The sequence below is a fragment of the Suricata suricatta genome, chromosome 17 (assembly GCF_006229205.1).
Source record: "Suricata suricatta isolate VVHF042 chromosome 17, meerkat_22Aug2017_6uvM2_HiC, whole genome shotgun sequence".
NCBI lineage: Eukaryota > Metazoa > Chordata > Mammalia > Carnivora > Herpestidae > Suricata > Suricata suricatta.
Window position 1 is genome coordinate 5,369,276 of NC_043716.1, and position 15,494 is coordinate 5,384,769.

The window sequence follows — 15,494 nt, forward strand, 5'->3', positions numbered from 1 at the left end:
TGCCTAGGTGGCTGAGTCAGTTAAGCATCCAACTTCAGCTCAGGTCATGAGCTCACAGTTCATGAATTCAAGCCCCACATTAGGCTCCATGCTGACAGAGCAGAGCCTGCCTGGGATTCTCTCTTTCCCTCTCTCTCTGCCCATATCCCCCTCCAACCAACACACACACACACACACACACACACACACACACACACACACACACACACACACCGTGTCTCTCTATCTCAAAATAATAAACTTAAAAAAAATCTGGAGTCTAGAAATAATTGTAACAGACTCGGCATTGGATTCTTCTCCCATAGTACCCAGAACTAGATTTCTTGGTGGGCCATCTCTGTTTTACATATGCAGAGATCTGGCCCAATTTCCCTGGAAGGGAGAAGAGATGAAGTGTGGGGCAAAAGATACTCTCTTGAGCACACACCAGATATTCTGAGCATACTTTGTGGTCTCGATGGCTTTATCTACCAGTTGTGTACTTAAACTGGCACCCAGTTGGCTCTCCAGCTGACAAGCAGAAATGCCAAAAGGTAATGCAAAAACATGCTTGAGTAGTCAGTCTTGGTGGTGCGTAGTCACCACCTTCATGTAGTGCTAAATTTCTATACAAGTTATTGAGATGATGTCTGTGCACTTTCCTACATTGCTAACTACTCCCTCAGCTCCTCTATCTAAGAGATAGTCACCCGTCACCAGTTTTACCCCCAAACCATTTCTGGATCCAGGTCTTCTCTATCATAGCTACCGCCAGTCTTTTCATTTGTTGATTCAACACATGCAGAAACTTCTTAAGTCATTCCCAACCTCCTAGGCAATAAATACCTCCCCTAATCTGTTCCCCTCACTGCTTCCAAAGGGTCTTTATAAAATACGGTTTCTTCATTGGTTTTTCTGACTGAATGCAGGAGAAGATCCAAGCTCCTTTTTCTATAGATTAACAAAAAAGAAGAACATCCTGCCTTTTACCTACTCTGTGGTCTAATTCCTAACTCCCAGAGATGCTACACTATACTGTTCCCTGACATCTTTACTCATACTTTTCCTCTTGAACTTCATGCCCTCCTCCTCATTTGTCTGGAGTCCTTTCTACCCATGGTACAAGATTTGTCTTGAGTATTCTCTCTCTAGGAAATCATCACTGATCCGCTCTCATCCTTGGCAGTGAGAAATAGCCCTCCACCTTTCTGCAGCATTCCATGGCTGCACACACCACCATTGTACTGAAACTGCATTGCAAGTTCATGAAAGGCAGAGTCTATGTTGTCTGTTATCGGTCAGGTTGTTTTTGTTATGAAATAATGTAGGGATACAAAAGGAAAAAGATTAAGTACCAACCGCCCAGTTACGGAAATAAAACGATACGACTGTAATTATAACCCTCTGTAGAGAGTGTTACTTCCATCATTTATACTGTCAGCAGTTAACCCATCTCTGGTCCCATAATTAGTATTCAGTAGGCGTTTGTTGAACTAAAGTGCATGATGTCACGAGAATAATGTGCTGTCTTCCATATTAGATGTCAGTGTTGCACACATACTTGGCGATGGCTTCACGCATGCAGAGAGAGAGGTGCAGGGCTCCTGAGAAGGCCACCACACTCCCCTGCTTTTCCTCCCTTGAGACCAGAGAAAAGTTTAGGGGAAAATGATAGGCCTGGATGGGCCAAGGGCCCCTAAGCCAGTGCGGCACTACCCAGGTCATGGAGGACCCAGCCCATTTTATCCTCAAGCCCCAACTAACTGAACCATCTCAAACCATCAGGATCTCCTCCCCCAACAGCAGTCTTGGCCTCTGAAAGTCCCACATGAGCACAGAGGAGAATGAGGATTCATCTGGATTCCAAAGTATTAGGAAAGATGATTCATCAGGGTTTCAAATTATTAGGACGTGTTAATGATGGCATGAAGCACTTGAAAGCAGAAATAGTGACTCCTGGGGCACCTGGGTGGCTCAGTCAGTTGAGTGTCCAACTTCGGCTCAGGTCATGATCTCACAGTTCGTGGGTTCAAGCCCCACATCAGGCTCTGTGCTGACAGCTAGCTCAGAGCCTGGAGCCTGTCTTCGGATTCTGTGTCTCCCTCTGACCTTCCCCTTCTCATGTGGTGTGTGTCTCTCTCTCTCTCTCTCTCTCTCTCTCTCTCTCAAAAATAAATAAAACATTAAAAATTTTTTAGAAATAGTGATTCCTGACTATACTTTTCAAATATTTAAATAGCCTCTGCCTCTGTTCGCATCCCAAAATCCCCTCTGGCAGTTCAGTCCCTCACTTTCTACGTGACTACCTACGTCACATGGTAACTGACGGATACGTTGTCAGGAGAAATTGGGAGGAGCGACCATAAAGATGAAAACTTTGCTCCTAATTCAGAGGCTCAATTATGTCTGGTGGCCCTCTTCTTAAGGGCTCTTGGGACCTTGTGACAAGTACTAGCATCTTAAGAGCATGGAGGAAGTCTCCAAAGGGCCTGGTACTTTCAACAGCACAGCACTAAGTGTAGCACGTAAGCTGGAGTCAGCCAACCTTTTTTCTATCAGAAAGTAAATAATTCCAGTTCTGCAGACCATACCGTCTGTCACAGCTACTCAACTCTGTCGTTGTGCTGGGAAGAGTAGCCATAGACAATGCCTAAATGAATGATTGCAGCCCTGGCCAATAAAACTTTATTTATGGACGATAAAATTTGAATGTCCTATAATTTTCATGAGTCATTGAGTATTATTATTTTAATTTCTTTCCGACCATGAGAAATTGTAAGAACCACTCTTAGGTTGCAGGCCATGCACACAGGCAGCATGCTGGATTTAGCCTGTAGGCCATAGTTTGGTTCGTCCATATCGAGCATGTTCTACACATAAAACACCAAAAGAATATAAGTGCTCCATATTTCAAACAATAGAAGGGTGAAGAATGCAGGCTTCATTGTTACACATGCTCTGAGACCGAAGGGAATGGGGTCCTCACTGGGGGACTCAAACATCATAATGGACAAGGGAGCACAGATTATCTGAGACGTGAAGGAGAAGGGAACACGGACCACGAGAGGCAGTCAGGTCCTGAAGCTGGGTGAGTAGGGCTCATGTCAGTTCCATGTGAGTATTCCTCTTTTTAAAACTTGGGGCGCCTGGGTGGCTCAGTCGGTTAAGCATCCAACTTTGGCTCAGGTCATGATCTCATGGTCCATGAGTTTGAGCCCCTCATCAGGCTCTGTGCTGACAGCTCAGAGCCTGGAGCCTGCTTCAGATTCTGTCTCCCTCTCATTCTGCTTCTCCCCCATTCATGCTCTGTCTCTGTTTATCTCTCTTTCTCAAAAATAAATATTTTTTAAAAATTAAAAAACTTCCCTGAGCTCCTTAATTCCCAACACATGCTGAGTATCATTCCATTTCCTTAGCAGTTTCTGCAGACTTCTGCTTTTATCAAATGAGACAGAAAGGGGTCTTGATATACCAAGACCTTGGTATGGACAAGTTACAGCTCAGGGTGTTTCATATGCGTGCTGGGGAACACCTTGATGAACGGAAGGTAAATTTGTCCAATTAAGGGAAGAAAGTAAATGATCGCTTTCATGATAATCCTTCCCCCCCCCATTTTGACCTTTTAAAACGATTAAGTCTAATTAGTATAAAGTCCTTATTGAATTCCCAGCTGGGTTAGTGTGGTCGGACGATGAAGGCCAGGAATTTGTTGGAAGTCGGCATGCAATCCTTCAGATGTGGCAGTACAAGGAAGCGGAGAAGCTCAACTGACAGACAAAATCAGAATTCCTGTCACTCAGACCAACTAATCCGAACTCAAGAACGCTGAGATGATGACCTGAGCTGAAGTCGGACGCTTAACCAACTGAGCCACCAAGGCGCCCCTCCTGCATCTTTTTAAAAAATTTTTACTGTTTTCCTTTTCACGATTATGTCTTTAATCCACCTAAAGTTTATTTGTATATAGTGTTCTAATTTTAATTCTCAATCTTAATACTAATTTACCTAACATCACTTATTAATTAAGGCCATTTGGGGGTGCTTGGGTGGCTCAATCGGTTGAGTGTCAGACTTCAGCTCAGGTCATGCATGATCTCACAGTTCGTGGGTTCGAGCCCTGCGTTGGGCTCTGCTGACAGCTAGCTCAGAGCCTGTCACCTGTCTTTGGATTCTGTATATCCCTATATCTCTAACCCTCCCCTGCTTCCTCACTCTCTCTCAAAAATAAATAAAAAACATTTTTAAAAAATTAAAAAATTTTCTAAACTGCCCACCTTTGAGGACCTCATCCAAGGCTATAAGGAGGTAACATGGGTAGGGTGGCCCCCGTGGATCCTTCCACGTCCAGCATTTCTGTCTGTGATGTTCACATTTCTGTGTTGGTTATGGAGGAAGGAAGAAGCATGTGAGTATGAATTCCTGTGATTGCAGGTCCAGATGGCCTCAGTACCCACCTGAAGCCTTGTTCTGGAAACAGAGAAGAGCTTTCCTAGGGCCCATGGAGTATTGTGGAGTGAGCCACACTCACCTTTACATCGTATCCAGGGTTTTCAAAATGTTACCTATACCAGTACTTCCTTACCTCCCTCAGCGTCCTCTCTCGCTGAGAAGACCAGGCCATTCAGAATGAGCCTCACAACTTTCTTCATGGTGCACAGCCCTTCTCCACGTCTTTGTGGGTTTCTCCTGTCCTCCAAGGTGACCATGCCTCCTCCCCAAGGCCAACTCCTCCATCTGAGCCAGGAGCCTATGCCCTGGCCCCTGATTCACAACTCTGCTCTGCCACCTCTCTCTTCCCAATTTCTGACTCTAACCTCAGTCTTCATGCTCTCACCACCCCCGTTTACCTTCTTCTCTTTGTGTGTTTCTGTATTTCCTTACAAACTCTTCTGGACCTTCAGAAAGCGATAAAATTCCCATGCAATCATGAGGTTGCAAAATAGGAACTTCCAGTGTGCACGTAAAAGCGTTTCTTTCCAGTAGGTACCCGAAACATAGATTAGTGAATTGTCTGGCATGTGCATTTCAGCTTTATAAAAAGTGCCACACTGCTCTCCAGAGCAGTTGTACAAATTTGCTCTCTGACCAACCATGCATGAACACCTGCTTCCTCCTAACCTCACAAGCACTTGGTTTATCCCAAACATTAGTTTTTGTCAATGGGCGTGACATGAAATCTCATTGTTTTCTTTCTCTTTTTATGTGTGACCTTGAGTATCTTTTCTTTAAAAATTTTTTTAAAATATTTATGTTTGAGAGACATTTGGAGTGCGAGTTGGAGAGAGGCAGAGAGAGAGGGAGACACAGAATCTGAAGCAGGCTCCAGGCTCTGAGCTGTCAGCACAGAGCCCGACATGGGGCTCAATCCCACAAACTGTGAGATTATGACCTGAGCCAAATGAAGTTGGACACTTAACTGACTGAGCCACCCAGGTGCCCCTTTGAGCATCTTTTCGAGGGTTTATTGGCTGTTCCTCTTCTGTGAGTTGCCTGTTTATACAGAGCCTTTTGCTCTTGGGTATTTTGTTTTTTTCCTATGGATTTATATTCTGGGTACTAACCCTTTGTTAATTATTTGGGTTGTAAATCTCTTTTGAAGTCTGCATCTGACTTTTGTCATGCTAATTTAGTTTAAATAATGTAAAAACTTAACAGTTATTTTTAATGCTCTGTGCTGTTCAGAACTTTTGTTCTTTCAAACATGATAAGATTATCTCCTGCATTTTATTTTTTAAAAATTTTAATGTTATTTATTTTTGAGAGAGACAGAGTGCAAGTGGGGGAGGGGCAGAGAGACAGGGAGACACAGAACCTGAGGCAGGCTCCAGGCTCTGAGCTGTCAGCACAGAGTCCAACACAGGGCTCAAACTCACAAAAGGTGAGATCATGATGTGAGCCGAAGTGGGAAGCTTAACTGACTGAGCCCCCAGGCACTCCTCCTGCATTTTATTTTTAATATTTTCTGTTTTACTTTCATACTTGTCTTTAATCCACCTAAAATTTATTTGTATATAGTGTTCTAATTTTAATTTTTAATCTTAATACTGAATTATTTAACATCACTTACTGATTAATCCATCAATTAGTGGCTACACACTGATTTTTAATAGCAATTCCTGTTTATAAGGTGTTATTAGGTGTTTATTACATCTGTTTTTTTGTCCTCAGTGTTCTATATACTTGGCCCATACCAATTTTCATTTTCTAATTAACATAGGTTTGGGGTTTTTTGTCTTTTTTTTTTTTTTTTTTGAGAGAGAGAGAGCACACATGCAAGTGAGGGGAGGGGCAGAGAGAGAATCTCAAGCTGAGTGTGGAGCCCAATGTGGGGCTCCATCCCACAACCCTGGGATCATACGCTGGGCCAAAATCAAGAGTCGGATGCTCAACCAACTGAGCCCCCTCAGGTACCCCAGTTAACTTAGTTTTATAAGGAGACTTGATTTCTGGTAGGGAAAATCCTTCCCACTGGTTCTTCTTCAGAAATATCATAGCTGCCCTTTGCCTTTACTCTTCTGTATAAATGTTAGAGGGTGCTTGTCAGGATTGAAAAAGAAACCCATTGGATTTCTTCTTTTTTGGAATTGTATCTTTATGATTCCCATGGCCACATTTCCCCTCCATTTGTTTAGGTTTTATTAATGCTCTTCAATAGTATGTTACAGTTTTTACACCAAGATCTTGCACATCTTTTCATATATTACTACCTACCTTATAGTTTTTGTTGGTATCCTATATAACTTCTAATGTAGCACTTTTTTTGTGGGGATGCCTGGCTGCTTCAATCCATAATCTCTGGGTTGTGAGTTCGAGCCCCACTTTGGGTATAGCGATTGTTCAAAAATAATAAAATCTATTTTTAAAAAAGATAAAAAAGAATAACATTTTTGACTCAAGTACAGAGATGCCATTTTATTTCCAATATTGATTTATATCCAGAAATCTTGTTGCTAAATGTGCTTGTGAGTCCTGATAGTTTATGTGTATATTCTCTTAGGTTTTCTATGTAGAATATTAGATTTTGAACAATAATAATTTTATTACTGCCTTAACTGTTCATTTACATTTTCCTTTTCTTGATTTTTTTGCATGGTCTAGGGCCTACTATATACCATTATTAGGAAACATGATAGAAATCATGCTTCTCTTGGTCCCAATTTGAAAGAGAACATTCTAGTGTTTCACCATTTGGTATAATGTTTGCATTGGGTCTGCAGTAGACATCTATGATAGGTTAAGAGAAATCTTATTTATTTCTAGTTAGCTAACAGTATTTTAGAAATGTTACACACCTTTGGGGTGCCTGGGTGGCTCAGTTGGTTAAATATCTGACTTCGGCTCAGGTCATGATCTCACTCATGGTTCATGGGTTCAAGCCCCACATCAGGCTCTGTGCTGACAGCTAGCTCAGAGCCTGGAGTCTGTCTTCAGATTCTGTGTCTCCCTCTCTCTCTGACCCTCTCCTGCTCACACTGTCTCTCTCTCTCAAAAATAAATTAAAAAACATAAAAAAAATTTTTAATAATAAACATAAAAAAAGAAATGTTACATACCTTTGTAATGGTAATGTTGTATTTACTTATCCTATTAATGTAGTGGATTATTTTCATGAATTTCTCTAATACTTAACCATCAGTGCATTTCTAGGACAAACCTTCCTTGATCATCATACATTTACTTTTATATATATATAATTTTTTAAAAGATTTATTCATCATGTATTGCCTAAAACAAGATTTTATTGAACTTCCAGGACTTTGTCAGTCTTATAAAAATCATAACTAGGCATAGTTTTCAAGTCCATTTGTATTCCTACAAGTGACGTGAAGCATTCGTTCATGTATTTAAGAAGATTTTGTACTTCCTGTACTGTGAGCTCTTTTCTGTATCCGTGTCTCACAGTTGAATTATTGATTTCTTTATTTGTAGAGAGTTTATTACATATTAAGGAGATTAGCTCCTTAACTACTATCAAAGTTAAATACATATTTTCTCTTTTTCACCTTTTTCAGATTTGAGGAATGAGTACATTCAAGTTCTATCTCTTAGCAAATTTCAATGATGGTCAGTGTTATCAAATATAATCACCATATTACACATTAGATCCTAAAGCCTCATTCAGCATTCATTCATCTTGTAACTGAAAGTTTGTACCCCCCCTACCAGACTCTCCCTATTTCCTCCACCTCCCTCATCTTCTGGCAGCCACTTTCTACTCTGTTTCTAGGAGTTTGACTGTTTTCTTGGGGTTTTTTTTTTTTTTTTTTTTTTTTTTTTTAGATTCTACATGTAAGTGACATCATGCAGTATTTTTCTTTCTCTGTGGCTTATTTCAGTTAGCATAATGTCCTCTAGGTTCATCATGTTATTGCAAATGACAGGATTTCCTTTTTTGTTTTAATGTTTATTTATTTTTGAGACAGGGAGAGATAAAGCATGAGCGGGTAAAGGGCAGAGTGAGAGAGAGAGAGAGAGGGAGACACAGAATCCGAAACAGGCTCCCGCTCTGAGCGGTCAGCACAGAGCCCAACGCAGGACTCAAACTCATCAACCACAAGATCATGACCTGAGCAGAATTTGAATGCTCAACTGACTGAGACTTCCTTTAGTTAAAGCCTGGATAGTGTTCCTATATATATCACATTTGTTTTATCCATTCACCCACTGATGCACATCGAGGTTGTTTCCATATCTTGGCTACAGTGAATAATGGCTGCAGTGAACAGAGGAATATGGATATTTCTAAGATCTGTTTTTTTTCTTTTGAAGATATACCCAGAAGTGCGATTTCTGGATCACATGGTACTTACTCTATTTTCAGTATCGTTAGGAGCTTCCATACCGTTTTCCATTGTGGCTCTACCAGTTTACATTCCCGCCAGCAGTGCACAGGGCTCCCTTTCCTCCACATCCTCATCAGCACTTACTATCTCTTGTCTTTCGGAGAATAACCATCCTACCAGGTGTGAGGGGATGTCTCATTGTGATCTTCATTTGCATTTCCCTGATAATTAATTGTGTTGAACACCTTTTCATGCACCTGCTGGCCATTTGTATGTCTTCTTTGAGAAACTTATGTTCATTGGTTCTTTGGTTTTGCTCTTATTATACTTTGCCTATGTTTTCACCATGCCATTTTTTTCTATATTTTACATCAAACTTATATTTTTTCACAAAATTTATCAATTTAAATGTATCAAATTTATCTTTCTTTTAAAACATACTGATTTTGAGTTACACTGAGGAAGTCCTTCCCCACTCAGAGGTTACAAAATATTTCCCTCATTTCTTCTGCCATTTTTATAGTTTTCTTTTTTATACTGAAGTCATTGACCCATTTGGAATTTATCCTAGCATACAGTAGAATATAAGGATCCACTATAGTTTTTTTTCAGATTCCAGTTTTCCTAACACCATGTATTTAATGTTCATTTTTCCCCCATTGATTTTTAGATGTCATACTTACCATATACTAAGTTCCCTGAAGCCATTCCCACTCTTTCCCCCTCTTCTCTAATAAAAGGGATAGCTCATTCTTCCTCAATATGTGGGTACATCTGCATGTTACTCATCCCCCCATTTTCCCTCATGGTCTTATAAGCACTTTACATCTCTTTTATTTTTTCTACTAAATCTTAAGCTCCTTAGGAGTAAAATTTTTATTAATAGCAGTTAGTAAATCAATCCCTTAGGTAAAAGATGTAGACACTGAAAGCTCTCATGCTACCAACTCCTGGCCCAGGACAAAAGGATGCCATGCAGTCTGTTCCTTTCTTTCATGTATCATCCCCCTGCCCTGGGTTTGGAGTAGATATGGTGTCTGTTTAATTTCACGAGCAGGAATGGTGGGACATGGCCAAAAAATCATGGGCCCTGTGTCCCAAGGTTGGATAACCTCTCATGCCCAATTGTATTACACAGAGAGATGTGGAAGTTGCCCATCTGTGTCCCATTTCTCCCAGGAGAGATCCCCGACCTCTACTCTGATGATGAAGTTGAAAACATCATAAACAATGTGAGGAATGAAGTCAAGAGTCAAGGTCTGGTAGACAACAGAGGGAACTGCTGGAAGTTCTTTATAGATCGGGTCCGACGACAGCTGAAGGTATAGAAGGACTTACTGCCCTGGGTGGGCGGACCAGAGATGGATCATAAGGGCCTCTACTGATATTGTGGACACAGCTGCCCTTATTGATTGTACTAGGAGGGGGCAGTGTGGGTGGAGTGCCTTTCTCAGTATGAACAATTTTGCAAGCCTGCCCTTCTCATCTGCTTCAAGGGCAGTAGCCTCCCTCTTGCCTCTTGCAGCCCCGGCATTCTTAATTTCTTGGCTAGAAGCCTGGGTGGTATTGACAGATTTTTTTTTCCCTCTGTTGGATGTGTGTCCCAACTTTCTGGGAAATAAAGAACCTAACGGCACACCTATCTCCCTATGAGAACTCCTCTGATATCTTCTTGGTCCTCCCCATCCTTCTGACTTCTCAGGTGACTCTCTGTTTCTCCCCTGTGGGGAACAAGCTGAGAATCCGCAGCAGGAAGTTCCCAGCCATTGTGAACTGCACCGCCATCGACTGGTTCCATGAGTGGCCTCGGCAGGCATTGGAGTCTGTCAGCCTCCGCTTCTTGCAGAACACAGAGGGCATTGAGGTAAGAGGGCAAAGGAGACACTCCTCAAGATCCCCTCCACCTCAGGTACAAGGACTTCCATGTCCAGAGCTTCAGGACTCAAGTTCAAGCTCGGATGGAGTTGTTGGAGTAAACTTTCCTTGTAGTGAGACAACGAGGAGGGTGGGCCATCACCGCCAGACTTCACGTCCAGACAGTATCTCTAATTTCCTGCTCTGCAACTTCAGCCCGCAGTCAAGCAGTCGATGAGCAAGTTCATGGCCTTTGTCCACACGAGTGTCAACCAGATGTCCCAGGCTTATCTGAGCAATGAGCAGCGCTATAACTACACAACTCCCAAGTCCTTCCTGGAGTTCATCAGACTCTACCAGAGCTTGCTGCGCAGAAATGGGAAAGAGCTCAAGGCCAAAATGGAGCGTCTGGAGAATGGGTTGCTGAAGCTGCACAGCACCTCTGCCCAGGTGGGTAACGTTCCCTCATGACTCATGTATGCAGGGCCCTGAGAGGGAGAGGGGGCACCCCGTTCCAGGGAACTGGAAAGATCACAGTCCAGGCATGGAAATCATTCATGGTTTCCCAGAGGCTTCAGAGTCACCAGAAACCATTCTGGAAGTTGAGACTGAGCCCTCACTGCAGAAGGGCATGCTGTCCACTTCAAGTCTGGTCTGCTCCCACCTACTGATGATGGAATCCTCTGGGGCGCCTCTTCTCTCTTGCTTGTTACCCCTCTCCTTCTCTTCTGCCACCTTCCTTTCCTCTCCAGTCCACTTCCCCTTCATCTCAAAAACCAAAAGAGATGGTTGCAGAACTATACCGATTTTCTTTGGTTTCTCTGTGTCTCGTTGTGTCATCTGTCCAAGACCTATTGGGACCTAATTTCTTAAAGCCTGTCTCCTTTCTTGCATTTCCTCATGTATCCCTAAGTGGTTGGCCATCGAGAGAAGGCTCCTGCTGTCTTGTCCTTGTAAGATTTTTCTACTTACACTAAAAAGGAAACGAGTTTGTTTCAATTTCCTATTCTTCCCTGGAGAATTAGGGACCGTTCTGGAACCTTCTCTGCCTTTGCTTATGCCCATCAAATGCTGCCGGTCCCTTGATGGCCCTTTTTTTGTTGTTCTGTTTATTAGAAGCAGAGCCAGTCTCTCTTTAAAGTGGTGTCGTTTTCACGCATTTGCACCATTAAACTAAAATCGTGATCAGTTTAATCTGTGGGCATCATGTGTTCTGTGAATAAGCCTTTTGCATATTGTCATTGTTTCAGAGCTTTGCCTTTGGACTAACTCTTGAACTTGCTTCTTCTGGGTTGTCCTCTCTCTCTGCTTCAGTTTTTTGAACAGTAGATGTAATTGGCCTAGAGGATTTCAGTTCATTTAGTGGGATGCAGTGAGCCCTTGCAATCTGTTTGCATAGAATTCCTTCTACTCAGAAAATCTGTCTTCTGTTACCCAGTTTTGTTCATCTGGTCTGGCCTCTCCTCCAGGAGCAATGACTTGCTGGATGGCTTCTCTGCGGCCCACATCTATTATGTTCTCACTCACTGATCTCATCCTTTTTGGCTTTTTTTCCCTGTGTGCTAGGAGAGCCTTTCAAGTTTATCCCAAACAATTCTAATTTGATAGTGTGTAGTAATTGCTTCTGCTTCTTTTTTTTTTTTTTTAACATTTATTTATTCTTGAGAGACCGAGAGAGGCAGATCATGAGCAGGGGAAGGGCAGAGACAGGGACACACAGAATCGGAAGCAGGCTCCAGGCTCCGAGTCACCAGCACACAGCCCAATGCAGGGCTTGAACCCACAAACTGTGAGATCATGACCTAAGCCAAAGTTGGACACTCAACTAACTGAGCCACCCAGGCACTCCATAATTGCGTCTGCTTCTTATGCTTCCAAAGAAGGGTTTAATTATGCTTATTACATTTTTAATATCCTACCAGCCCTTCCTCATCTCATCCTTTTTCCTATTCCACATATCCCACTGCTTTTTTATTTCGGCCTGTTTTCCTGCAACTCTGTCACCGACACCGTTCTACCGAGGATGGCGGACCATTTTCTCCATGTTTTTCCTAGATTCAGTAGTATGTTTTTTCCAGAGCTGTGTTCTTCTTCTTCTTAGTCCCCTAGATGGTTTTACTATCCTTATTCTATATTTCTACAAAGACCCTTTCTTCTTTTTCATTATTTACCTTCAGGCATGGTGAGCTCTGCCCAAACTCCATGTCTATCCACCAATGATCCATGGACCTTGGTTTCCATTTGTACCATTGACCACAGATTCAGGGCAGGTCAAGGGACACAGATCACAGCCAAAGGCACTAGCAGTTTACCTAGCATGTCCTTTTTTTGTGAAAATTTGGCATCTTCTCTCCCAACACTTTCTAGTGTTTTCAGTGTCCTCAGTCTCTGACCTTCTAGAACTCAGCATAAGATAGAATCCCAGAATGCAGATTCTTAACATCTATCACTTCTTCCTTTGCCTGTCTCTTCCCCCCTACTACCTATGGTACCCTCAGAACACTGTCATCTTAGCAGCCCCTGTTCCCCTCCCCTCCCCTATCCTCTGGAGATTACCAATCATCCCAGGAGAAGACTGGTTATACCTTCAGCAAACCCAGTTCTACCTGCAGGTAAAGAGTAGAGAATCCTCTTCAGTCCTGGCATCAATTTCTATTTCTTCTCCTTCAAAGTTCTCTACTTCAGTGAGTGATCCATCTACCCAGTTACCTGGAAAGTGGGGAGTTATCTTCGATTCCTTCCCTCATTTCCCATTTAAGAATTAACAACTTCTGGGGTGCCTGGGTGGCTCTGTCGGTTAAGCGTCGGACTTCGGCTCAGGTCATGATCTCACGGTTCATGGGTTCAAGCCCTGCATCGGGCTGTGTGCTGACAGCTAGCTCAGAGCCTGGAGCCTGCTTCGGACTGTGTGTCTCCCTCTCTCTCTGACCCTCCTCTGCTCATGCTGTCTCTCTCTATCTCAAAAAATAAATAAAAATATTTTTTAAAATTAGAAAAAAAGAATTAACAACTTCTGTACGTTTCCTAAATATCTCTCCAGTGTATCACTCTTGGTGAATCCCCCTCGTTTTCCATGTCTTGATCCAGACACTTCTTACCTAGATCATTTCAATATATGGAACTCTCCACTGTCTCCCCAGTCCTGAACCTGCTTCACCTGCTACTTCTCACATCACCCATCAGGCCAAACTCCTTGGGGTCGCCCTTGACCTTCTCAGTTCTCTCTCACACACACACACTCCCTGTGCCCACACATCAGAAAATCGCCGTTGGCCCTAACTTCAGATATGCTTGATTCCTACCACTTTGCACCGCCCGTGCTGGTACTCCCCTGATCTAGGACCCCGATCCTACCCGGTCATCACAGTACCTTTCTAGCTCACTTGTCTGCTTCTCCTTCTGTTCCTCTTGGGTCCATCATCATTGGAGCCACCAGAGTGATCTGTTCAAAACAGAAATCAGAGCACATCACTTTTCTGTTCAAACCCTGAGATGGCCCCCATTTCCCTTGCTAAATTGGTGCCCCAGTCTCCTCTCCCAGACTCTCAGACCTCATCTCCCGTAACCCCATGCCCATGACATTCCTCTCTGGCCATGCCCCTTCTTCGCTCTTCCCTCAGAGCGCCAGGCCTTTGCACCGACTTTCCTCTCCCTGCATGTTCTTCCTTCTCTCACTTCCATGGCTCACTCCCCAATCTCATCTTCCTTGCTCAAAAGTCACTCAGAAATCAGTCACTGATTTCTCATTGAATCCTAATCCAATGACCCCTTTTTAAATCGCAACCCTGCACCATTCCCAAGTCCCTTGTTGGGCTCTCCTTTACCTTTTTCCTGTAGCACTTAGACTTTCTAACATAGAATTTACTTATTTGCTATGTTTATTTTTTGGTGTCGATCCCTATTTGCTGCACAACCTCTGCATGGAGAGGGATCATTACCTGTTCTGTTTGCTGATGTGTCCCACGTGCCTCAAACAGGACCGGGACCGAGGAGGCATGCGTGAAGTGTTGAATGAATGAATGAATGAATGAATGGCATTTTGCTTAGTCTCTCCAACCACATTCTGGATACACCGTCCAACAGAAATATCCTGCAAGTCATAAATGCAATTTAAATTTCCTGCTAACTGTCTCAAAAGAGGTAAAGGAAACTAGCAGATTTTATTCTAACATTATACTATAAATTTACCTAATTTATCATATATTTTAAGAGTACATTTTATTTAACCCAATACATCCACAATATTATCATTTTAACAGGTAATCAATGTATAAAGAGTTACTAGTGAAATATTTTTTTTCTACAAGGCTTCAAAGACTAGTGTGTGTGTGATTATGATTACAGTACATCTCAACTGGGAGAAGCCACATTTCGGGTGCTTATTCCCCGAACTAGACAGAACAGCTCCGAACCAGCCTCTGTGTACTATTAGACTGAGCTCTGCTCAAAACATTGAGTTTTCTCTAATGTGGACCTTCATGTTTTAGACACTACATTTCAGATTCTCTGACCTCTTCTAGAACTTTCTAACTGTTCCCTTGCCTCTTGCACCATCCTTTCTTCCTCCCTTATGCCCCATTGTACCCCACTCTGTGGTAGGACTGATGCCAGGTTGCCCTGGATCTCCACAGCTAGTTCACCTCTCTCTGTCTTTACGTGTGCCCATGACTTGCCAGGTCATCACTGTCCAGACCTAAACAGTTTACTACCTCCACCCCCAGAAGCCTCTTCTAAGTTCTGAGCGGTTATTCATTCCATTCTCTGTGGTTCCATCCCTGCGTCATGTTTCTGCTCTTGTCTATATCCTGCATACCGTCATGGCAGCATGATACCCAAGGGCAGAAACCAGGATTCATTGGCACGTAGTAGGGTGTTCTC

At 42.8% G+C, this 15,494-nt stretch overlaps 1 protein-coding gene across 1 annotated transcript in view; it reads left to right on the plus strand.

The window, feature by feature from the left end:
- The window catches only part of DNAH9 (dynein axonemal heavy chain 9), a 319,797-nt gene that overhangs the window by 197,582 nt on the left and 106,721 nt on the right, over window positions 1-15,494 (plus strand). Inside the window, exons 46-48 of the mRNA XM_029928843.1 lie at window positions 9,942-10,084; window positions 10,465-10,626; window positions 10,833-11,066. Coding sequence (XP_029784703.1) covers window positions 9,942-10,084; window positions 10,465-10,626; window positions 10,833-11,066 — 539 coding nt within the window. The remainder of the gene's footprint in view (window positions 1-9,941; window positions 10,085-10,464; window positions 10,627-10,832; window positions 11,067-15,494) is intronic.